This window comes from Dendrobates tinctorius, unplaced genomic scaffold (assembly GCF_039654945.1).
Source record: "Dendrobates tinctorius isolate UK_male_01 unplaced genomic scaffold, ASM3965494v1 ptg000120l, whole genome shotgun sequence".
Classification (NCBI taxonomy): Eukaryota; Metazoa; Chordata; class Amphibia; order Anura; family Dendrobatidae; genus Dendrobates; species Dendrobates tinctorius.
The window spans coordinates 34,952,501-34,976,559 of NW_027361788.1; the positions used below are offsets into that span (position 1 = coordinate 34,952,501).

General features: G+C 44.2%; 1 protein-coding gene across 4 annotated transcripts in view; it reads right to left on the reverse strand.

Moving 5' to 3' along the window:
- KCNT1 (potassium sodium-activated channel subfamily T member 1) overlaps window positions 1–24,059 on the reverse strand; it is a 275,208-nt gene that overhangs the window by 207,287 nt on the left and 43,862 nt on the right. The window contains exon 1 of one of the 4 annotated variants that reach the window (XM_073541142.1): window positions 17,362–17,438. The exons of the other annotated variants lie outside the window; for them this stretch is intronic. Coding sequence (XP_073397243.1) covers window positions 17,362–17,423 — 62 coding nt within the window. The 5' untranslated portion in view covers window positions 17,424–17,438. Of the gene's footprint in view, window positions 1–17,361; window positions 17,439–24,059 lie in introns of those variants that run through there. 4 annotated transcript variants of the gene reach the window in all.

Here is a 24,059-nt window from a genome sequence, read left to right on the forward strand (position 1 = left end):
TGCAGACAAGACACGACTCATCACCCCGGTGCCCCAAATGTAGCGTTTGTCTCTTTCCTTTTCCTGTCAGGGTCTTTATATCTATGGCACAAGGTGGTGTGCCACCAGCAGGCTCCTGTCACCAGAACTGGACATCATGTGTCATGCTGGGATTTGTAGTGCTCGTTGGAAAGCTATGGAGTTCCCATGGATGTAGCAGGGCAGAGTTTGTCATACGCAGCCTGAGACAAGGTCGCTACTTGTCACACACTATAATCCTATGCATTATTGCATCATGACACATTCTGCCGTTTATAAATATACTTTGTACTGTATCTCACCAAGTTGCAGAGATCTTGAAAATTAGTACAAATTTCGAAATGTAAATATCTTGCATATCAGAAAGTTGTAGATGTTTGTGCCATCACCGAGCTCTGGGATTCCCACAGATCCAGAGAAAAAAAGGGGCAGCAGCGTTGGCGTAGTGCCCGGGCCACCTGGATGTGCAGGGAACTGCAGCGACCCTGTTTACTTTCATGGGGCTGCACTGCAGGCCTATGTACAGCGGGTGGCAGTGGCGAACCTCTGCAGATGCTTCATAGCTGTAATCTTAGGGAACATCTTTACTGGACCATCTGAAGTCTTGCATGGCAGCCAATGGTCGGACTACAACCAATATGTTTGTCAGTTCTTGCCCGAATCTACCTGCCACTCTGGGTCTAATAGAATTGCACTCCCTACCATGGCACTGCTGCTGGTATAGGATGCCCTGGCACCTCCTGGTATGTGCAGACGCTTCGCCCTTTGCCATTTACAGAATTCACCTGCCTACAGATCACACAATCTGCTCAGAGAGCGATCACTTGTTAGCACAGGGCCACAGTCCCAATATGGGAGACCTTTAAGTGTAAACCAAATTAAAGGGGCACCCCAACTCAGCAAGTTATCACCTGTCCACAGCTTTAGGCTGAAATCCTGAGCACACAGGGGTTTTGGCTAGACCCACCTGGGCTAAAGTTTGCAACATTCACTTGACAGGTCTACAGCCTATCCAATGTCATTTCAGCTGAAGTCTCCGGTGCCTCCATTCCTCACATGGGCTAGATGGACGGCTGCAGCAGTCACTCCTCCAGCACCACGCCTCACAGGCTGCATTGAGGCTTCCCCTCTGACAGGTCCTATGTTTGGGAACCCCATTAAATGTGCAGTCTAGATCTTACCCTACACACCTCTCATGTGGCTTCAGCCACACACTGACTCACTTCCAGCCCCTTTTCAAATATATCATTATACAGAGCCATCTAGTGGCACCAGAAGACCATTACAGTGCAGTGACATACTGGACACATGTACGTTGTGCATACGGTTATACATTGGGGGGTCCAGTGCCAGGGCCGCCATCAGGGAATTATCATAGAATCATAGAATCGTAGAGTTGGAAGGGACCTCCAGGGCCATCTGGTCCAACCCCCTGCTCAAAGCAGGATTCGCTAAATCATCCCAGACAGATGTCTGTCATGAATTAATTTTCTGCTCCACCAGTTGAGAGTTCCCCTTCCGTTCTCCCTCTGGTGGTGACAGGAGGTAGTGCTGTTGGTTTAAGTGGTAGTGATCTGCCACCTGATGAGGAAGATAACGATTGGATCTCTGGAGTATCAGACTGGATATGACAGCCGACGCCCTATCCGGGTGCTGGTGATTCAGTCTGCTTCTCAGGTCCTGGACTTCAGCTCTCTTCCAGTCTTCTCAAGTTAAGTTTGTTTTTTGCTAATGTTCACACTTGCGCTTGTTGGTCAATTCAGTCTTTTATGTAATCAGCTTGCCCCTGCTGGGGCTATGCTGAAATTCCACTCCTATTAATCAGTATTTGCCAATCTGCTTTTTGTTCCTTATTAGATTGGCCTCTTTTTTGCTCTGTCTCAGAATATTTCAGAGTGCTGATATAGGTTTAGAAATCTAGTGACTTCAGGGTTAATTTTGCTATCAGAAGTGTAGGACAATATTTTTGTAGGTTTTTTTGGGCAGACAGTGTCTTTCCTTTCCTGTCCTTTTTAGTTAGCCGGGCCCCATCGTTTGCTCAGCCTATTTTCCTGCCTTTGTTTGTAATTTCATCTTGTTTCACCGTCAATGCATGTGGGGGGCTGTCTTTCCTTTGGGGTCTGCTCTGGGGCAGTTAGTTTTCCTCTTTTCCTGCTTTAGGCTTATGTAGCTCTCCGGTTGTGACGAGGCATCTAGGACCAACGTAGGAACGCTCCACGACTGCTGCTAGTTGTGCGGTTAAGTTCAGGGATCTGAAATATGCATAGTTACCAACTTCTCTGGTTTTCTGAGACTTAGCTTGTTGTTTATTTTTTCCTCCTCGGTGACCCATTCATAACAGATGTCTGTCCAGCCTCTGTTTGAAGACTTCTATTGAAGGAAAACTCACCACTTCTCGTGGTCGCTTGTTCCACTCATTGATCACTCTGTCAAAAAGTATTTTCTAATATCTAATCTGTGTCTCCTCCCATTCAGTTTCAGCCCATTGCTTCTAGTCTTTCCTTGTGCAAATGAGAATAAAGATGATCCTTCTACAATGTGACAGCCCTTGAGATATTTGTAGACAGCTATTAAGTCTTCTCTCAGTCTTATCTTCTGCAAGCTAAACATTCCCAAATCCTGCAACCTTTCCTCATAAGACAGGGTTTGCAGACCGGTCACCATTCTGGTCGCTCTTTTCTGAACTTGCTCCAGTTTGTTGGGGTCGTTTTTAAAATGTGGCGCCCAAACCTGTACACAGTATTCCAGGTGAGGTCTGACCAAAGAGGAGTAGAGGGCAATAATGACTTCACGTGAACTAGATTGTATGCTTCTGGTAATACATCCTAGAATTGCATTTGCCTTTTTTGCTGCTGCATCACACTGTTGACTCATATTCAGTCTGTGATCTATTAGTATACCCAAGTTTTTTTCACATGTGCTGTTGCTTAGCCCTATTCCTCCCATTCTGTATATGCTTTTTTCATTTTTATTGCCCAGATGTAGTACTTTGCATTTTTCCCTGTTAAAAATCATTCTGTTAGTTGCTGCCCACTGCTCCAGTTTATTTATATATTTTTGAATCCTCTCTCTCTCTTCTCTAGTATTAGCTATCCCTCCTAGCTTTGTGTCATCAGCAAATTTAATCAGTTTACCCTCAATTCCTTCATCTAAATCGTTGATAAAGATGTTGAACACTACAGGGCCCAGGACAGAGCCCTAAGGTACCCCCACTTGAGACATTCTTCCAACTGAATGTGCAGCCATTTACAACCTCTCTTTAGTTCCAATCACTAAGCCAGTTATGAATCCACCTAACAGTTGCCTTGTCCATTCCATACTTAGCCATTTTTTCAATAAGGATTGTGTGAGATACTTTGTCAAATGCTTTGCTGAAGTCAAGATATACTGTATCTACAGCATTTCTCTGATCATCTCAATCAGTAATTCTGTCATAGAAGGAAATTAAGTTAGTCTGACATGACTTATTAGTTACAAACCCATGCTGACTCTGTTTAATCACTTCATTCTTATCCAGGTACTGACATACATGTTGCTTAATAATTTTTTCAAAGATCTTTCCTGGTATAGAAGTCAGACTCACCGGCCTATAGTTGACTGGGTCCACCTTCTTCCCCTTTTTGAAGAAGGGAACAACATTTGCTCTTCTCCAGTCTTCTGGGACTTCTCCTGTTCTCTAAGAATTTTCAAAGATTATGGAGAGGGGTTCAAAAATTTCTTCTGCTATCTCCTTCAGTACTCTAGGGTGTAATTCATCTGGACCTGGAGACTTGAATTGATTTAGGTTAGCTAAGTGTTTCCTCACTATCTTTCTGTTTATTGATATCCTGGATTCTTCTATTCCATTAATAGGACAGTGAAGAACAGTTGATGTTACATTTCCTTTCTGAGAGAAAACAGATGCAAAATAGGAATTTAAAAGTTCAGCCTTCTCAACATCCCGTCTTACCATTTCATCCTGTAATTACTGCCCTGACTGGCATATGGGGCTCGATGAGCAGAGGGGGCCCCTTCTCTTCTGCACACCGGGCCCCATCAGCAGGATTCTGCTGGTGCAGTAACTGAACCTGCATCTGAGACGCAGGTTCAGTTAAACTCTATTGCCATGCGGGCCCGCACGGCAATAGTTAATTGCCACCAGCCAATCGGAGGCTGGCAGCTGTTGTCAGAATGCACGTCGCTGTTGTATGACATCATTGTCATTTGCCAGTGAGTCCATGCTTGAAATGCCTGGAGGGAACATCGCCGCTAGACCACGGCCAGGTAAGGAGAAGGTTTGAAAGGTTTTTTTATTGAAAACGCAAGCCACAAGATATTTACCATCTGTCTCCATCCTGCCCTATGATCCTGCACCATGTGACACGGGGCAGGATGGAGACTCATGGGGCAGGATGGAGACTCATGGGGCAGGATGGAAACACATGGGGCAGGATGGAAACACTTGAGCCAGTATGGAGACATCTGGGCCAGGATGGAGACACATGGTGCAGGAACATGGGGCAGGATGGAAACACATGGTGCAGGATCATGGGCCAGGATGGAGACACATGGTGCAGGAACATGGGGCAGGATGGAAACACATGGTGCAGGATCATGGTGCAGGATGGAGACAGTGCAGGATGGAGAGAGATGAGGCAGGATGAAGAGAAATGGGGCAGGAACATAGGGCAGGATGGAGTCAGATGGGGCAGGATCATGGGGCAAGATGGAGACACATGGGGCAGGATTGAGACACATGGGCAGGATGGAGACACATGGGCCAGGATGGAGACACATGGGCCAGGATAGAGACACATGGGCCAGGATAGAGACACATGGGCCAGGATAGAGACACGGGGCAGGATGGAGATACGGGCAGGATGGAGACACATGGTACAGGAACATAGGGCAAGATGGAGACAAATGGTGAATGATCATGGGGCAGGATGGAGACACAGTGCAGGATGGAGACATGTGGCAGGATGGAGAGAGATGGGGCAGGAACAAGGGGCAGGATGGAGACATAAGACATTATGGAGATAGATAGGGCAAGAACATGGACCAGGATGGAGACAGATGGTGCAGGATCATAGAGCAGGATGGAGACACGGTGCAGGATCATGGGGAAGGATGGAGACAGATGGGGTAGGATGGAGACACATTATGCAGGATCATGGGGCATGATGGAGACACATGGTGCAGGATCATGGGGCAGGATGGATACAACAGAGACAGATGCGGCAGGATCATGGTCGAAATAAGGCAGGATGATGGTACAGATTGGGTAGGATCATGGGACAGATGGGGCAGGATGGAGACAGATGGGGCAAGATGGGGAGATCATATGAGGCAGAATAGGGAGGTCATATGGGGCAGGATGGGGAGATCATATAGGGCAGGATGGATACTCATGAGGGCAGGATGGGAGAACATATGGAGTCAGGATGGGAGAACATATGGCTGGAGACAGGAATGAGACACACCGGGGGGATATTATTACCATAGGGGCTAATTAAGGGATATTATTACTGCAGTGATGTATTTATTTTATTTTTTGAGTATACTGTTTTAAATGGGGGAGGCGGTCCTGTTACTTTGCAGAGCAACACTGTGTTGCCTTTTTTAATTCATCTGATGTAGTGTAGAAGTTGGGAAAAATTTAAGTAATGTGCTCTGCAAGCCGTGCTCTTGATAACTTATCTCCTGCAGAGACAAGCCCTGGCTGGAAGGAGTGATGGCAGTCTGTGCTGGATGAAGATGAAAAGCAAAGCAAAGAAAGAACTTCACCTAGAGACGTCACTGGCGAGTCAGTGTGTTACCTATACACTGACATTATACACTGTATACTATTACAGTGGTCCTGTGTACAATGTCACCAGTGATCAATGTATTACCTGTACACTGACACTGTACATAGCGCTCGTGTGTATGTAACAAGGGAAAACCGGGGTGATAGTTATGTCTGGGTCACTTAAACTTACAGTCCACAAAAAGAGTCCACTGAGCCAACGGTCAGCAAGCAACCCAGCCCCCTTGTACATAAAAAAACGGACAGGACAGATGTAGCTCACATAAATTACCTTTTCTTCCCCCCATCCATGGCAGCCCAGGCAATTAAAGTCCAGGATCCAGCTGTGGTCCAACAGGGAATAAACTTTAATATACAACACTGGCTTCCTACTCTTTCCCTGACACTTTCCTCGGCCGCACCCACTACAGCCACGGTAGCCGAAATCGAGCAGTAGTCCACTCGCTGGGATCTGGACGCTTTAGTCCCTTCAGCAGAGGCCCTTCCGAAATCCTGGGGATGTGTTGCAGTCCTTAAGTCTTTAGTCCGGGGCAGCAGATTCTGTTCAATCCTGGGATCTGGCAATGCCCTGGCTGTTCCTATACATCTACCCAGGGCCAAGGTGCCCAACTGGGCGTAGCAACTTCCTTCTGCTTTTCTGCTGCTTGCCCAGCCCACAAAATTAACTAGCTCCTTTCCCTAAGCTAACATACCTGAGGCGGATTTTTCTGTGCGGGTTCGCAGGTAAAACCGCAGATAAATTGACCTGCGGTTTTACCTGCGGATTGGCCAGCGGTTTTCCCCTGCGGTTTGACACCTGGACAATGGAATAGGTGGCTAACTGCAGCGGAATCCGCAGAAAGAATTGACATGTCAATTCTTTCTGCGTATTTAAAACCGCAGCTTTTCTGCAGTGAAAAAAACACAGCATGTGCACTGCTGATTGTAAATCCCATACACTTACATGGTACTGTACACTGCGGAACTGCTGCGGATCCGCAGAGGCCAAATCCGCTGCAGATCAGCAGCAGAATCCACAACGTGTGCACATAGCCTTACTGATACACACATTGCATAGTACAGATATAATGAACATTAAAAAACACAGCACTTGCATTACAGTACATAAAATGAATACAGCAGCAGACACATATTAACATACATGACAGCAATATTCAGAACAATACAGTTAACAAAGTGCACAGGGTCAACACATGGGAGAGAGAGAGGTTCCTACCACCTACTTACATGTATAATGTCACTGTTGATCTCTGTATTACCTGTACACTGACAATATATACAGAGGTCCTGTGTACAATGTCACTGAGGATCACTGTATTATATGTACACTGACACTATAGACAGAGCTCCAGTGTATAATGTCACCGGTGATCACTGTATTACTTGTACACGATACACTATATACAGAGCTCCTGTGTATAATGTCACTGATGATCCCAGTATTACCTGTACACTGACACTATATACAGAGCTCCTGTGTATAATGTCACTGGTGATCACTGTATTACCTGTACACGGACACTGCATACTAACTGCTTACTGCATCCTGTCTATAATGGCACATGGTGATATTAGTACTGTGTTTTTTTTTATTAATGATCACTGTTGTAGTATTCAGCCACTATGTGGTTGTAATATGTGATCTGATCATGGTGTGGCGGCATTTGTCCCTTGTATGTGATATTAGTGGTCATTTTAAAAATTGAAAAATGCATAAAAATATACAGTACCTAAATTGTATTGCATATTTTAACAAATGTTTAATAGGTTAGAGTAGAGTGGGACCCGGCCAAAAGAGTCTACCTTGTGGTGGTGGCAGCTTAAAAATTATTTTGGCCAAACCAAAAGCTCTTGGCTATGTATGTGATCTGGAGATGGGAACTGTTAATGTGTGATTGGTGAGAAGTGGAGTTTTTCCAAGAGAGAGCGGTGGGGCTGTGGACAGATCAAGGGGTGGCGGCGGGGCTGGGGTGGAGCCTGGGCGGAGTCTCAAGGGGGCCCAAAAAATTTTGCCAGTATGGGGCCCCGAAATTCATAGTAGCAACCATGTCCAGTGCTAAATGGCTTATTATATAGCCTCTTCTCTCTCCAGTGCAGAGGTCCGACATTTTCAAGTGATGGCAAGTCCTAGCGATAGCCGTCACCCTATTAGATAGATGTATCTCCTTCTGAATCTTAAAGGATCTTGTTCTCCATAAAGAACCCTTGTATTTACTCTATAATTATCATCTCCATAGGTCGCATCGAAGAGATCCCTTGTATTAACTCCGTCACTACCATCTCCCTTCAATTCCAGTGTAACTACTGCGTGCCGCTCCAGCCGTATCCGGATTACAGAGTCCTCGGAGAAAGAAAGGGAAATGTTTGTGCTTAAGACACTTGAGTCATGTTCATCTCAAGATTCTCCAGAGTCTCCATAATATGGGATAAGGATCTTCGGTTAATGAGATCTGGGATTTCTCTCACTTTTTGTATCCAGCTTAAATTTCTATGAAGTTGGATACAATCTATTATTCTCTGTTATCTGCACTTTCTGGGTGGAGAGATGGCAGCTGAGGTGGCATTCAATGGCCGCTCTCGAGGCATGGTGGATGTGTCCAATTGATATTGAAAGGACAGGAGGGTAATACCTGCAGCCCCTGCCCGAGTACTGGCAAGCAGCTGGAGGACGCCATGTCAGCAGCGCCCGTCACCTACTGATTCAGAAGCTCGAAAATGCCTTGGAGGGTTATTTCCAAAATATTACGTTAGCTCCTTGGGGATAATTTACTGACTGCTTGGACCCCCCACGATCCTGAGATTGGGGCTCTAGAATCCAGAATTCCACCTTAAATGGGGCGGTGGTGCGCAGCGCTCCGATCCCTCCTGCAGATCCCATACACAATGAATGGAGCAGAGCCTGAGGATGTGTACCATGCTCCATTCAGGATGGAGTCCCCACAGTCGGAACCCCAGTTATCAGTCAGTCCTTGGATAGGGGATACATATTTTTAAGGTTCCCATCACATCTGACTGAAATCTGATTGCGTGTTGCCTCCTGACATTAGGAAGAGATTATAGGAAGCCAAGTGACTAAAGGAACCCACATTGTCTCCTGAAATGCTGCTCTACCTCTTCGCCATGCTTTACACTGCAGCACCACCATCTTAAAGGCTTTCAGTAAAAGTAACTATACCACCAGTGATAAAATGAGCCAGGGTCTTACGGAGTATTATGACTCCACCACCGCCTGGTGAAGGGTCATGTCTGTCACACATCTGTGTGCGGGTCGCCCCCTCCACCCCATCAGCAGCGTTTCAGTCATTTGCGACTCCCTTGTTGCCGTTGTACAATATTTGCATCTGATTTAAAAATATTTCATTTTCGATTTACATTTTGTTTATTCCTCCGTGGCCATGTCTTCAGAACATAAAGGCATTACAAACAGAATGCGTTATAAAGCAGCGGAGAGGCAAATGGCGAAGGGATGTCGAAAACAAAGGAGGGGATATGGGGGGGTGACATCTGAGGCACCATATGGTGGCACACAGACTGATTACAGGTGTGTGAGAAGGAGCCACAGTAATAAATGGTCTGGTGCACCATAGGGCGGTAATCATACATGAGGTCATCTCCAGGAGTGGATCCAGCCGGGGATGTATACACGTTCTTCCTTTATATTTCAGGTTTTGCTGTGTTTTTGGTGCAAAAACCTTAAGGAAGTTGCACCATGATTTTTTTTTTTTTTTTGGGGGGGGGGGGGTCAAGCACTAAACTTTATTAACAAGCACAAGAGACAACAAAAGCTCATCAAAACCTGATTTTTGCAAGCAGCGTCTTTACTGCCAAGAGAGCAGGTTTGCCTGCAGAAAAAAAATGCAGCAAAAACGCAACGTGTGAACATAGCCTAATGCTGTCAATTTATAATTAGCATTGAAGGACGATTTCCATGTGGACTTTTTTATACGACGTGTGGATGAAATTTGATAAGAGTAAGATCTCAGCCAGATACAATAATACACAGTGGATTTTATATTCAAAATATCCATATGGAATTACCTCCCCCATCTACACACCAGTATGGGGCTTATGGCAAATCATGGTCATCCCTGAAGGGGGCACTATGTAAACCCCCAGATGTGGGGTATATAGTGTAGTGCTCAGTATGCTGAGGGTCTCAGGAGGAGGTGATCTGTTCCACCTGACCGCTGCACTTCCAGTGATGTTGGAAATGTATATAACAGGCCTGGGCTCATAGTCAATGGGACTGGTATAAAATCACACTGAATCTAAGACCTGCTCCGATTAATTCCTATGGACAAGCACTCACCCTTGGTGCCTGCTCTACACCTGGTGTGGCCCTGAGAAGCATCTTAGACGAATCCCTCTGCGAGTCTGCGTACTTCCATCTATCTCCCCCCGTATCTTTCTGAGCCTCAGCTAAAGACAGGTTTCTGAGGATTCCTAGGCAAAAAATGGACATCCAAATGGGGCAAATTCCGAAATATGATTCTCATTAGCAGCAGCGCCACCAGGTGGTCATCATGGGTGTAGCAAATATATTTGGTTATTATTACATCACTGTCCGTATCACTCCTCGGATTAGGACTTGCATCTACTAAAGGGAATTTGTCATAACAAAATAAACTATTTACAACTGATTTATTTTGTTAACCTTTTGTTTTATAATGTTTATACATTTATTTATTTACAAATTTCCGTGTCTCTAGCTATATAAAGAAAATGTGAATTCTTGAACAATTTTCACGCTAGGCCTAATGCTAGGCTCAGAAAAAAGTCTATAATGATGGGTAACATCTCTATATACAGTAGATAACACAAAATCCACCATTCACAATAGGTGATGTCACAGCTCACCACTTCCTGTATAATGACTGATAACACCTCTATATACAGTAGATAACACACGATGCACCATTCACAATAGGTGATGTCACAGCTCACCTCCTCCTGTACAATGACTGATAACACCTCTATATACAGTAGATAACACAGGGTCAACCATTCACAATAGGTGATGTCACAGCTATACACAGCTATACACCTCCTCCTGTATAATGACTGATAACACCTCTATATACAGTAGATAACACACGATGCACCATTCACAATAGATGTCACAGCTCACCTCCTCCTGTACAATGACTGATAACACCTCTATATACAGTAGATAACGCAGGATCCACCATTCACAATAGGTGATGTCACAGCTCATCTCCTCCTCCTGTACAATGACTGATACCTCTATATACAGTAGATAACACAGGGTCCACCATTCACAATAGGTGATGTCACAGCTCATCTCCTCCTCCTGTAAAATGACTGATAACACCTTTATATGCAGTAGATAACGCAGGATCCACCATTCACAATAGGTGATGTCACAGCTCATCTCCTTCTCCTGTACAATGACTGATAACTCCTCTATATACAGTAGATAACACAAGATCCACCATTCACAATAGATGTCACAGCTCACCTCCTCCTGTACAATGACTGATAACACCTCTATATACAGTAGACAACACAGGATCCACCATTCACAATAGGTGTCACAGCTCACTTCTTCCTCTTTCTGTACAATGACTGATAACACCTCTATATACAGTAGATAACACAGGATCCACCATTCACAATAGGTGATGTCACAGCTCACACCCTCCTCCTCCTGTACAATGACTGATAACTCCTCTATATACAGTAGATAACACAAGATCCACCATTCACAATAGATGTCACAGCTGACCTCCTCCTGTACAATGACTGATAACACCTCTATATACAGTAGACAACACAGGATCCACCATTCACAATAGGTGTCACAGCTCACTTCTTCCTCTTTCTGTACAATGACTGATAACACCTCTATATACAGTAGATAACACAGAATCCATGATTCACAATAGGCGATGTCACAGCTCACCTCCTCCTGTACAATGACTGATAACACCTCTATACACAGTAGATAACATAGGATCCACTATTCATAATAGATGATGTCACAGCTCACCTCCTCCCCCTCCTGTACAAGGATTGATAACACCTCTATACACAGTAGATAACACTGGTGATGTCACACTTATTGACCAGGGTAAGCATTGCAGTATTTTTTTTATACAGAAAAACATAAAAAATGTTAAAAAAAAATACATTTACCATAAAAATACAGATTTATCCAATAGGCCTGGAGCTACAATGAGCGTCTTTTGCTCCGGAGGACCAGGTTTGTCCTCACATTGCAGGGACAACTTATTTGTATCAATAGGTACTGTGTAAGGCTGGTTTCACATTTGCGTCTGTTTGCGCAGCGTTTCATCCGCAGCAATCTGTATGCGTCATGTTTCCCTATCTTTAACATGGTGTGCGCAGGGGCATCAGTTCTCATGCGTCAGCGTACGCATGCGTTGTTTTTCGGTGTGCGACAGGGTCATGTTGGATTTTTGAAAGCGGCAAAAATCCATCAAATATGCGCATTACTGTCTATGGGAACGCATGCGTTTTCACATAATCATGTCTGAGAAATGAGACACGCCCATTGGGTGTGGCTTGTGTCAAGGAAATTTTCCGAACGCATGTGCTGAAAAAATGCTAACGCATGCAAAAACACATGCAAACGCAGCGTTTTTTTGCCGTCATGCGTAAGCTGATGCAGATAAAAAACGCGGTGTAAACATGCATTAGTATCGTTTTGACATTCAGATGAAACGCTGCGCACACAAACGCTAATGTGAACCTAGCCTTATGCTTCATTTTCCCTGTGTGGTTTGAATTTCAGTCTCTACTGATCTAAACTTCTAAAATGTCCCCATGCCATTAGCTACATGGCAAATATAGAGGCTGGACAGTGGAAACAGTCATCAAGGCACATACTACAGGGAACCGCTGAGCAGTTTGGCCAATGGAGCTGACAATCTGTTGTGCAGCAGAAAATGAGGAATTACTGCAGCTATATTAATATGACATGAACCAGCTGCTCTGTCATCAGCCCCGAGACCGCAAAGAACCGCGAAGGTGGAATGTCAACACTGCTCCATGGGAATCAGCTCAGGACATCCCTGTGGGGAATACTCCGGGATTGCGGGATTATTAATACACCCCACTCTCATCATCATTTTTAGATAGTTCAAAGACATTGGTCATTTAGGTCAAGTGGTAAATGTCCTCGTCCACTGAGAAAAGCCGTCCCTAGTGGTCTAGAGTAGCAAAACGTTTAAATGTAAATTCCCTGGTAGTCTAAGGGAATGATTGCAATAATTTTATATAATCTATTAGTCCAGGACCAGTGGTATTTCCAGGTTGCACCTAGGGTTCATGTCTCATTGTTGAGTTCTGTGTTGCGGGTATAGTAATGTAAGATGAAACATCATACTTTGGGGGGGACTGTGTTATTGTGTGTGGAAGCATCAGACTGTGTATTGGAGACAGTGGAAGCATCATTCTGTCTGGGAGAACTGTTTAATAATAATAATAATAATAATAATACATTTTATTTCTATAGTGCAAACATATTCCGCAGCACTTTACATTTCAGAGGGGACTTGGCATCCTACTGTTTTGGGGAGAACTGTGAGGGCATCATACTGTGTGCAGGCACTGCTTGGGGCTCATACTGTCTTGGGGAGAACTATGGGAGCATCATACTGTGTTGGAGGCAATGTTGGAGCATCATCATGTGGGTGGGAGAACTGTGAGGGCATCATAGCATGTTGGGGAGAACTACAGGGGCATCATACTGTGTTGAAAGCATTATTGGGGCATCATACTGTGTGTGGGAAAACTTTCAGGGCATTATACTATTTTGATGATAATCATGGGGCATCCTACTGTGTGAAGAACTGTTTGGGTATCATACTGTTTTGGGGAGCACTGTGGGAGCATCATACTGTGTCAGAGGCAATGGAGGACATCATACTGTGTGTGGGAGAACTGTGAGGGCATCATACTGTGTTGGGGAGAACTGTGAGGGCATTATACTGTGTTGGGGAGAACTGTGAGGGCATTATACTGTGTTGGGGAGAACTTTGAGGGCATTATACTGTGTTGGGGAGAACTGTGAGGACATCATACTTTGTTGGGGAGAACTGTGAGGGCATCATACTGTGTTGGGGAGAACTGTGAGGACATTATTCTGTGTTGGGGAGAACAGTGAGGACATTATTCTGTGTTGGGGAGAACTGTGAGGACATTATACTGTGTTGGGGAGAACTGTGAGGACATTATACTGTGTTGGGGAGAACTGTGAGGACATCATATTGTGTTGGGGAGAACTGTGAGGACATTATTCTGTGTTGGGGAGAACAGTGAGTACATTATTCTGTGTTGGGGAGAACTGTGAGTACAATATACTGTGTTGGGGAGAACTGTGAGGACATTATTCTGTATTGGGGAGAACAGTGAGGACATTATTCTGTGTTGGGGAGAACTGTGAGTACATTATACTGTGTTGGGGAGAACTGTGAGGACATTATACTGTGTTGGGGAGAACTGTGAGGACATCATATTGTGTTGGGGAGAACTGTGAGGGCATTATATTGTGTTGGGGAGAACTGTGAGGGCATTATATTGTGTTGGGGAGAATTGTGACGGCATTATACTGTGTTGGGGAGAACTGTGAGGACATTATACTGTTTTGGGGAGAACTGTGAGGGCATCATACTGTGTTGGGGAGAACTGTGAGGACATCATATTGTGTTTGGGAGAACGGTGAGGGCATCATACTGTGTTGTGGAGAAATGTGAGGACATCATACTGTGTTGGGGAGAACTGTGAGGGCATCATACTGTGTTGGGGAAAACTGTGAGGGCATCATACTGTGTTGGGGAGAACTGTGAGGACATCATACTGTGTTGGGGAGAACTGTGAGGGCATCATACTGTGTTGGGGAGAAATGTGAGGACATCATACTGTGTTGGGGAGAAGTTTGGGGACATCATACAGTGTTGGAAAGAACTGCGAGGCGTAATACTGTTTTGGAGATCCTGTTTTTGGATATCATACAATCTTGGGGCACTTTGATAAGCAACATATGTGGACGGTACCGTATAGGGGCCAAATGGGTATTGTAGCGGGCGGGTTGGAACAGTATGAGGCTTCAGTAAAGGCTTTATTTCTGTGGGTGCACAAAAAGTACTGATGTTATTAGGGGAGTGGCTTAGCATAAATTAAATTGCAGCTGTGTGCGCCGCAATACAAGTTACTCTTACCTATTTTTAAAAGTTGGAAGCTTATGCTCTTCTGTGACTGCATCTATGTGCCATGACCCCACCAAATAATTGTTTGTTCTGTTTTTGTGACACCCCATGTCTTCCATGTACCCAGAGTAGTGTAAAATATGGGTTAATGGTAAATTCCCTGGTGGTCTAGGGGAGTGATAATATTAATTTTATTCCCTAAAGGTATGGGTCTATCGGTAAATTCCTCTGGCTTCTTGGGTTCCCGTCGAGGAAAGGGAGATCCCAGAAAATTGTGCTTAATTACATAATTAGAGCTGGTCACATGTCTGACAGCAGGGTTGAGCCAGACTGCTGTCTGTTTCCAGGGGCAACCAGAAGAATTCTGAAAATGGCTTTGAATACAAATGGAAAAGAAAACATAAAATAATTCAAAACCAGCCTTGCTTTTTTAGTGTAAACTATAAGGTGTGGGCTGAAGCAGATTTTAAGGTTACCGTGAGCTAAATGAAATTACAGACCTACATGACCATGCGGTCAAAATAGAGAGAGAGCACTTTAATAGAAGGCGTTTCCATGGTAACTGTAGAAGATGGCGACCGAGAAAGCAATTATGTTTTTATGCTAAAAGCCACGATGAGCCTCCAATGCTTTGTACTTTGTGAATGAAATAGTCCCTGCAAACTGTTAACGAGCAAGGAGGAGCTCACATCCACCAGCACAAAGTGGCCTCTGACAAGCTCCTGCCTCACAGATTAACCCCTTAAGGATGTAGCCATTTTTCGGGGGTTTTCTAGCACTCTCCTTTTTTCGCGGGGCCATAGCTTTTTAACTTTTTTTACATGTATGTAGGATTGTTTTTTGCAGAAAAGGTATAGTTTTGGATGACTCCATTCGTTTTACCATATAATGTACTGAAAAATGGGAGAAAAAAGTTCCATGTGGAGTGAAATAGTGAAATAACCCACAATTCCGCCATTGTTTTCCTTTTTCATCGTATGGTAAATTTGACCTGATAATATTCTCCAGGTCAGGACAATTACAGCGATGGCAAACTTTTATCATTTCTAGATATTTTAGTGCTAAAAAAAACTAGAACTGTAATTTTTTGTTAAAACATGATGCTTTGTGCTGCCATTTTCTGTGACCTGTATTTTTGTTTTCCGCAGATGGAGCTGAATGGCGGCTGGTTGGTTGCAAGGTGAATGCTAGTTTTTAATTGTACCGTTTTGGGGTATGTGCGACATTTTGATCTCTTCTATTGGAAATTTTGGGAGGAGTGTAGAGACCAAAATAATGCAATTCTGACAATAAGATGTTTTTCATTCCAAAACTTACAAGGCAAACTTTGGGGCATCTAAGCTCCGCCCATGAGGAACAGCCCCCCCAAATGTTACCTTTTAGGGCACGTTTTGCTAAACCCACCCACGTCCAGTTTGCAGAATTGTCCTATTAAAACAGGCACTGCTGGCAAGTATGCCCAGGCACTATAATAAGGACTAAGGAAAAAAACCTGATAAGCAATCAACAGCATCAACTTCTATATCCTCTTCAATCTAAAATCTGTGCCAACTTCAGTGACTGCATGCACTTGAATGTGACAAGTCCGCAGCTGAGATAACCACACCACATCAGGTAAGCACAGGCTAGTTTTTGGATGATTTCTCTAGACATTCTGGTGTGCACCTGAGGTTGAAGGACTGATAGGGCATATGAGGCTGGCACATGTCTGTTTTAGTAAATAATTATATTATTTCCCCCTGGATTGACCATTCTAGAGAATATTTTCTCATAACGTTGTGTTATGTCATTCCTCTTGGATATTTATGGATAAATCGACAACTAGGCGTTCCCATTCCTTTGGTAAAGAGACATATCTATGAACAGTATGACACTGACACCACTGATTGGACCACGAAAGAGTGTGCAGGGACACGCCCCCCAACTGGTAACACCCAGGAGGAACTGGTAACACCCAGGAGGAATGACTGGAGTACAGAACAACAAAGTTACGAGAAAAAAAATGCAATTTTTATTTTAGGAATAACAAGTATTTACTAAAAATGACATATCGGGAAGGATGAAAGTGGCACTTCAGTTTCAGAAAATATATGAAAAATTCTACATTTTTTACAGTATTCTTTCTGTATCTATGCCTCATGGATTTCAAGGTCTCTGCTTCTTGTCATGTACTAGGGACCTTCATCAAGCCCTGGCCATGTGATTCCTTATGAGCTGTTCCCCTTTCCTATGTAAGCTAAAACACATTATCATATCATTATAAGAAGTGTAAATCACAAACTCATCTCTGCTGTATCCAGTTATATCGTATCGATGTAGTGCATAGTAAGGACAGATATCAGATAGAATGTCTGGCAGTCATACCTGGATTTTTTCCAATTGCACACTCTTCTATGTCCACTGGAACGAGAGCTTGCACTCTTCATTGTGAATCACAGGAGAGGAAGCACAGTGCCCTGTAATTGTACTCATATACCAAGGCATTGGTACCGCCCAAAATCTAGCTCTGATATATTCCCACCTCAAGGTCCATTTCATATAAAGGGGAGAGGGACTTGTGCCATTAGTTCTGTAAACTCCCAGTCATCCTACCAATAGCTGGAAGATTTATGTATAAATAAAGAAAAAGTTCTCCCATGTCACCGAGAATGTGCAAGCCAGATTCTCACGGGAAGAAAATATAACAAACTTTTATCGGCTTCACAAAGTGTATCTATAAAGAGCAGTAACATATAAAAATGCCTCTCTCAGAGTAATCAGAGCTATATTCTTGCACTTAGATGCAGTACGAAGGTAGCTATATCCTTGTACATAGGAGCAGTTATAGTAGTTATATTCTTTTACATTGGGGCAGTATTATAGTAGTTATATTCTTGTACATAGGAGCAGTATTATAGTGGTTTATTCTTGTACATAGGAGGCAGTATTATAGTAGTTATATTCTTGTACATAGTGCACAGTATTATAGTAGTTATATTCTTGTACATAGGGGGCAGTATTATAGTAGTTATATTCTTGTACATAGGGGCAGTATTATAGTAGTTATATTCTTGCACATGGGGGCAGTATTATAGTAGTTATATTCTTGTATATAGGGGCAGTATTATAGTAGTTATATTCTTGTACATGGGGGCAGTATTATAGTAGTTATATTCTTGTACATAGGAGGCAGTATTATAGTAGTTATATTCTTGTACATAGTGCACAGTATTATAGTAGTTGTATTCTTGTACATAGGGGGCAGTATTATAGTAGTTATATTCTTGTACATAGGAGGCAGTATTATAGTAGTTATATTCTTGTACACGGGGGCAGTATTATAGTAGTTATATTCTTGTACATAGGAGCAGTTATATTAGATATATTCTTTTACATTGGGGCAGTATTATAGTAGTTATATTCTTGTACATAGGAGGCAGTATTATAGTAGTTATATTCTTGTACATAGTGCACAGTATTATAGTAGTTATATTCTTGTACATAGGAGGCAGTATTATAGTAGTTATATTCCTGTACATAGGAGCAGTATTATAGTAGCTATATCCTTGTACATAGGAGCAGTTATAGTAGTTATATTCTTTTACATAGGAGCAGTATTATAGTAGTTATATTCCTGTACATAGGAGCAGTATTATAGTAGTTATATTCTTGTACATAGGAGCAGTATTATAGTAGTTATATTCTTGTACATTGGAGCAGAAATATAGTAGTTATATTCTTGTACATAGAGGCAGTATTATAGGACTTATATTCTTGTACATAGGGGGCAGTATTATAGTAGTTTTATTCGTGTACATAGGAGCAGTATTATAGTAGTTATAGTCTTGTACATAGTAGCAGTATTATAGTAGTTCTATTCTTGCACATAGAGGCAGTATTATAGTAGTTATATTCTTGTACATAGTAGCAGTATTATAGTAGTTCTATTCTTGCATATAGAGGCAGTATTATAGTAGTTATATTCTTGTACATAGAGGGCAGTATTATAGTAGTTATATCTTTGTACATAGGGGCAGAATTATATTAGTTATATTCTTGTACATAGGGGCAGTATTATAGTAGTTATAGTCTTGTACATAGGGAGCAGTATTATAGTAGTTATATTCTTGTACATAGGGGCAGTATTATAGTAGTTATATTTTTGTACATAGGGGGCTGAATTATATTAGTTATATTCTTGTACATGGGGCAGTATTATAGTAGTTATATTCTTGTACATAGGAGCGGTATTAAAGTAGTTATAGTCTTGTACATAGGGAGCATTATTATAGTAGCTATATTCTTGTACATAGGGGACATTATTATAGTAATCATATTCTTGTACATACGGGCAGTATTATAGTAGTTATATTCCTGTACATAGGAGCAGTATTATAGTAGTTATATTGTTGTACATAGGGGCAGTATTATAGTAATTATATTCTTGTACATAGGGGCAGTGTTATAGTAGCTATATTATTGTACATAGGAGCGGTATTAAAGTAGTTATAGTCTTGTACATAGGGAGCAGTATTATAGTAGTTATATTCTTGTACATAGGGGCAGTATTATAGTAGTTATATTTTTGTACATAGGGGGCTGAATTATATTAGTTATATTCTTGTACATAGGGGCAGTATTATAGTAGTTATATTCTTGTACATAGGAGCGGTATTAGTTATAATCTTGTACATAGGGAGCATTATTATAGTAGCTATATTCTTGTACATAGGGGACATTATTATAGTAATTATATTCTTGTACATACGGGCAGTATTATAGTAGTTATATTCCTGTACATAGGAGCAGTATTATAGTAGTTATATTGTTGTACATGTTAAATTGCACAGACCCAGTCAGTCTCACCATTCAACATCAGAGACGCTCTCACAAATCACTTAACCATCTGCTCACTCTTTCTATCCTCCTTCTACTAGTCGCAGGAGACATTGCTCCCAACCCTGGTCCCCCATGTTACAGAAAGTCTAACCCCCCAACTGCTACACTCAGAAACCCCTCTAATCTTATTAATATTCCCTGCATGCCATCTGTCTCTCTTAATTGTGCCCTTTGGAATTCTCGCTCAGTGTGTAACAAACTCTCCTTCATTCATGACTTCTTCCTTTCTAATTCTCTTAACCTTCTGGCTCTTACTGAAACCTGGATCCAGCAGTCAGACACTACTGCTGCTGCTGCTCTTTCATATGGTGGACTCCACTTCTCTCACACCCCAAGATCAGACAATAGAGCAGGTGGAGGCGTTGGTCTGCTCCTATCACCAAAATGTACCTTTCAGGTTATACCTCAACTACCCTCACTAGTCTTCCCTTCTTTTGAGGTCCATGCCGTCAGACTCTACACCCCCTTCTCCATGCGAGTGGCGGTGGTATATCGTCCTCCCGGCCCCTCCCATCAGTTCCTGGATCATTTTGCCACTTGGCTTCCACATTTTCTCTCCTGTGACATCCCTACCCTCATCATGGGAGATTTCAACATCCCCATTGCTCTTCCCCTCTCCCCATCTGCTACTCACCTTCTATCTCTAACCTCCTCGTTTGGCCTTTCGCAGCTTACTAATTCTCCAACGCATGAAGACGGAAACTCCCTCGACTTGGTCTTCTCTCGGCTTTGTGCAGTGGATGATTTTGCAAACTCCCCTCTCCCGCTCTCTGACCACAATCTTCTTTCATTCTCTATCAAGAACTGCCAGGCTGCTCAGGTCACCCCCACTGTCCAGACTTACAGAAACATACAGGCCATTAACACCCAGAAACTTATGAAGAACTTGCAGTCTTCATTGGCCCCTCTCTCCTCCCTCTCCTGTCCTGATTCTGCATTGAAGCATTACAATGAAACACTTCAAAGTGCCCTGGATGAATTTGCACCCCCTATAAATAGAACACCACAACGCAGACGGCGACAACCTTGGCACACGGTGCAAACACATTTCCTGCAGCGGTGCTCCAGGCGTGCCGAACGTCTGTGGAGAAGATCCAATCTACACGAAGATTTCATCCATTATAAGTTTATGCTTCGAACATACAACAGTGCCCTTCACCTCTCCAAACAAGCCTATTTCAACACCCTCATCACCTCACTGTCCAATAACCCGAAACGTCTCTTTGACACCTTTCATTCTCTACTCAATCCAAGAGTACAGGCCCCAACCACGGAGCTCCGAGCTGACGATCTGGCCAATTACTTCAAAGAAAAAATTGACCAGATTCGACAGGAAATTATCTCCCAATCACCTCATACCATGCACTGTCCTCCCTCCCCCACTGCATCTAGCTCACTCTCTGATTTTGAACCAGTCACAGAAGAAGAAGTAAGCAGGCTCCTTGCATCTTCTCGCCCAACCACTTGCACCAGTGACCCATTTCCGTCACATCTCCTCCAGTCCCTTTCCCCTGCTGTGACCCCTCACCTAACTAAAATATTTAACCTCTCTCTCTCTTCTGGTATTTTTCCCTCCTCATTTAAGCATGCCATCATACATCCACTACTTAAAAAACCATGCCTCGACCAAAACTGTGCCGCTAACTATAGACCTGTCTCTAATCTTCCCTTCATCTCTAAACTCCTGGAACGTCTGGTCCACTCCCGTCTTATCCGCTATCTCTCAGAAAACTCTGTTCTCGACCCTCTCCAATCTGGTTTCCGCTCTTTACACTCCACTGAAACTGCCCTCACTAAAGTCTCTAATGATCTACTAACTGCTAAATCAATTGGTCATTACTCCATGCTAATTCTCTTGGATCTCTCTGCAGCATTCGACACTGTGGATCATCAGCTCCTCCTCACTATGCTCCATTCCATTGGCCTCAAGGACACCGTTCTCTCATGGCTCTTCTCCTATCTCTCCGACCGCTCCTTTACTGTATCTTTTGCCGGTTCCTCCTCCTCTCACCTTCCCCTTACTGTTGGGGTTCCTCAAGGATCGGTTCTAGGCCCCCTCCTCTTCTCCTTGTACACTGCCCCTATTGGTCAAACAATCAGTAGATTTGGTTTCCAGTACCATCTCTATGCTGATGACACCCAATTATATGCTTTTTCTCCTGACATCACGCCAGCCTTTCTAGAAAACACTGGCGATTGTCTAAACGCTGTGTCTAACATCATGTCCTCACTATATCTGAAACTGAACCTGTCAAAGACTGAACTCCTTGTGTTTCCTCCCTCTACAAATGTACCTATACCCGACATTGCCATTTCTGTGTGTGGCTCCACTATTACTCCCCAGCAACATGCCCACTGTCTTGGGGTCATACTTGATTCCGAGCTTTCCTTTGCCCCCCACCAGGGCCGCCATCAGGGCATGACAGCCCTTACTGCTGTATGGGGCCCGATGAACATCAGTACAGAAGGGGGCCCGCAGATCAGGGGCCCCGCTCCTGTGCTGCTGCCAGTCATCGGGCCCCAAGTGCTGTGCGTCATAGGGGCGCCGGGCAGGCCCCAAGTGTGCGCTGCGATCGGGCCTGCAGCGCACACATCAGCAGAGCCGCCACAGCGCCCGACATCCGAAAGATAGAGAAGAGCTGAAGGACCTGTGGTGACGTCATCATTATCACAGGCCTTCAGCACTGATCAGATCCGCCCCCTGATCACATGACGATGACGTCACCACAGGTCCTTTCAGCTCACACAGCAGCAGCTCCATCTTCAGCGCAGGAGCGAGGTCAGGTAAGAAGAAAGTTTTTATTTTTGAAAGGGGCAATATGTATCCCTGGCAGAATGGAGGCACGGGGGGCAGGATTGGAGACACACAGGGGCAAATATGGAGACGGGGCAGGATTGGAGACACACAGGGGCAAATATGGAGACAGGGTGCAGGATTGGAGACACAGGGGCAAATATGGAGACAGGGGGCAGGATTGGAGACACAGGGGCAAATATGGAGACAGGGGGCAGGATTGGAGACACAGGGGTAAATATGGAGACAGGGGGCAGGATTGGAGACATGGGCAAATATGTAGACAGCGGGCAGGATTGGAGACACAGGGGCAAATATGGAGACAGGGGGCAGGATTGGAGTCACACGGGGCAAATATGGAGACAGGGGGCAGGATTGGAGACAAAGGGGTAAATATGGAGACGGGGCAGGATTGGAGACACGGGCAAATATGGAGACGGGGCAGGATTGGAGTCACGCAGGGGCAAATATGGAGACACAGGGGCAGGATTGGAGACACAGGGGCAAATATGGAGACAGCGGGCAGGATTGGAGACACAGGGGCAAATATGGAGACAGGGGGCAGGATTGGAGTCACACAGGGGCAGATATGGAGACAGCGGGCAGGATTGTAGTCACACGGGCAAATATGGAGACAGGGGGCAGGATTGGAGACACACAGGCAAATATGGAGATGGGGCAGGATTGGAGTCACACAGGGGCAAATATGGAGATGGGGCAGGATTGGAGACACACAGGGGCAAATATGGAGACAGCGGGCAGGATTGTAGTCACACAGGGGCAAATGTGGAGACAGGGGGCAGGATTGGAGTCACACAGGGGCAAATGTGGAGACGGGGCAGGATTGAAGTCACACAGGGGTAAATATGGAGACAGCGGGCAGGATTGTAGTCACACAGGGGCAAATATGGAGACAGGGGGCAGGATTGGAGACACACGGGCAAATATGGAGACAGCGGGCAGGATTGTAGTCACACAGCAAATATGGAGACAGGGGGCAGGATTGGAGACACAGGGGCAAATATGGAGACGGGGCAGGATTGGAGTCACACGGGGCAAATATGGAGACAGGGGGCAGGATTGGAGTCACACAGGGGCAAATGTGGAGACAGGGGGCAGGATTGAAGTCACACGGGCAAATGTGGAGACGGGGCAGGATTGGAGTCACACAGGGGCAAATGTGGAGACAGGGGGCAGGATTGGAGTCACACAGGGGCAAATATGGAGACAGGGGGCAGGATTGGAGTCACACAGGGGCAAATGTGGAGACAGGGGGCAGGATTGGAGACACACAGGGGCAAATATGGAGACAGGGTGCAGGATTGGAGACACACGGGCAAATATGGAGACAGGGGCAGGATTAGAGACACACAGGGCCAAATACGTAGAC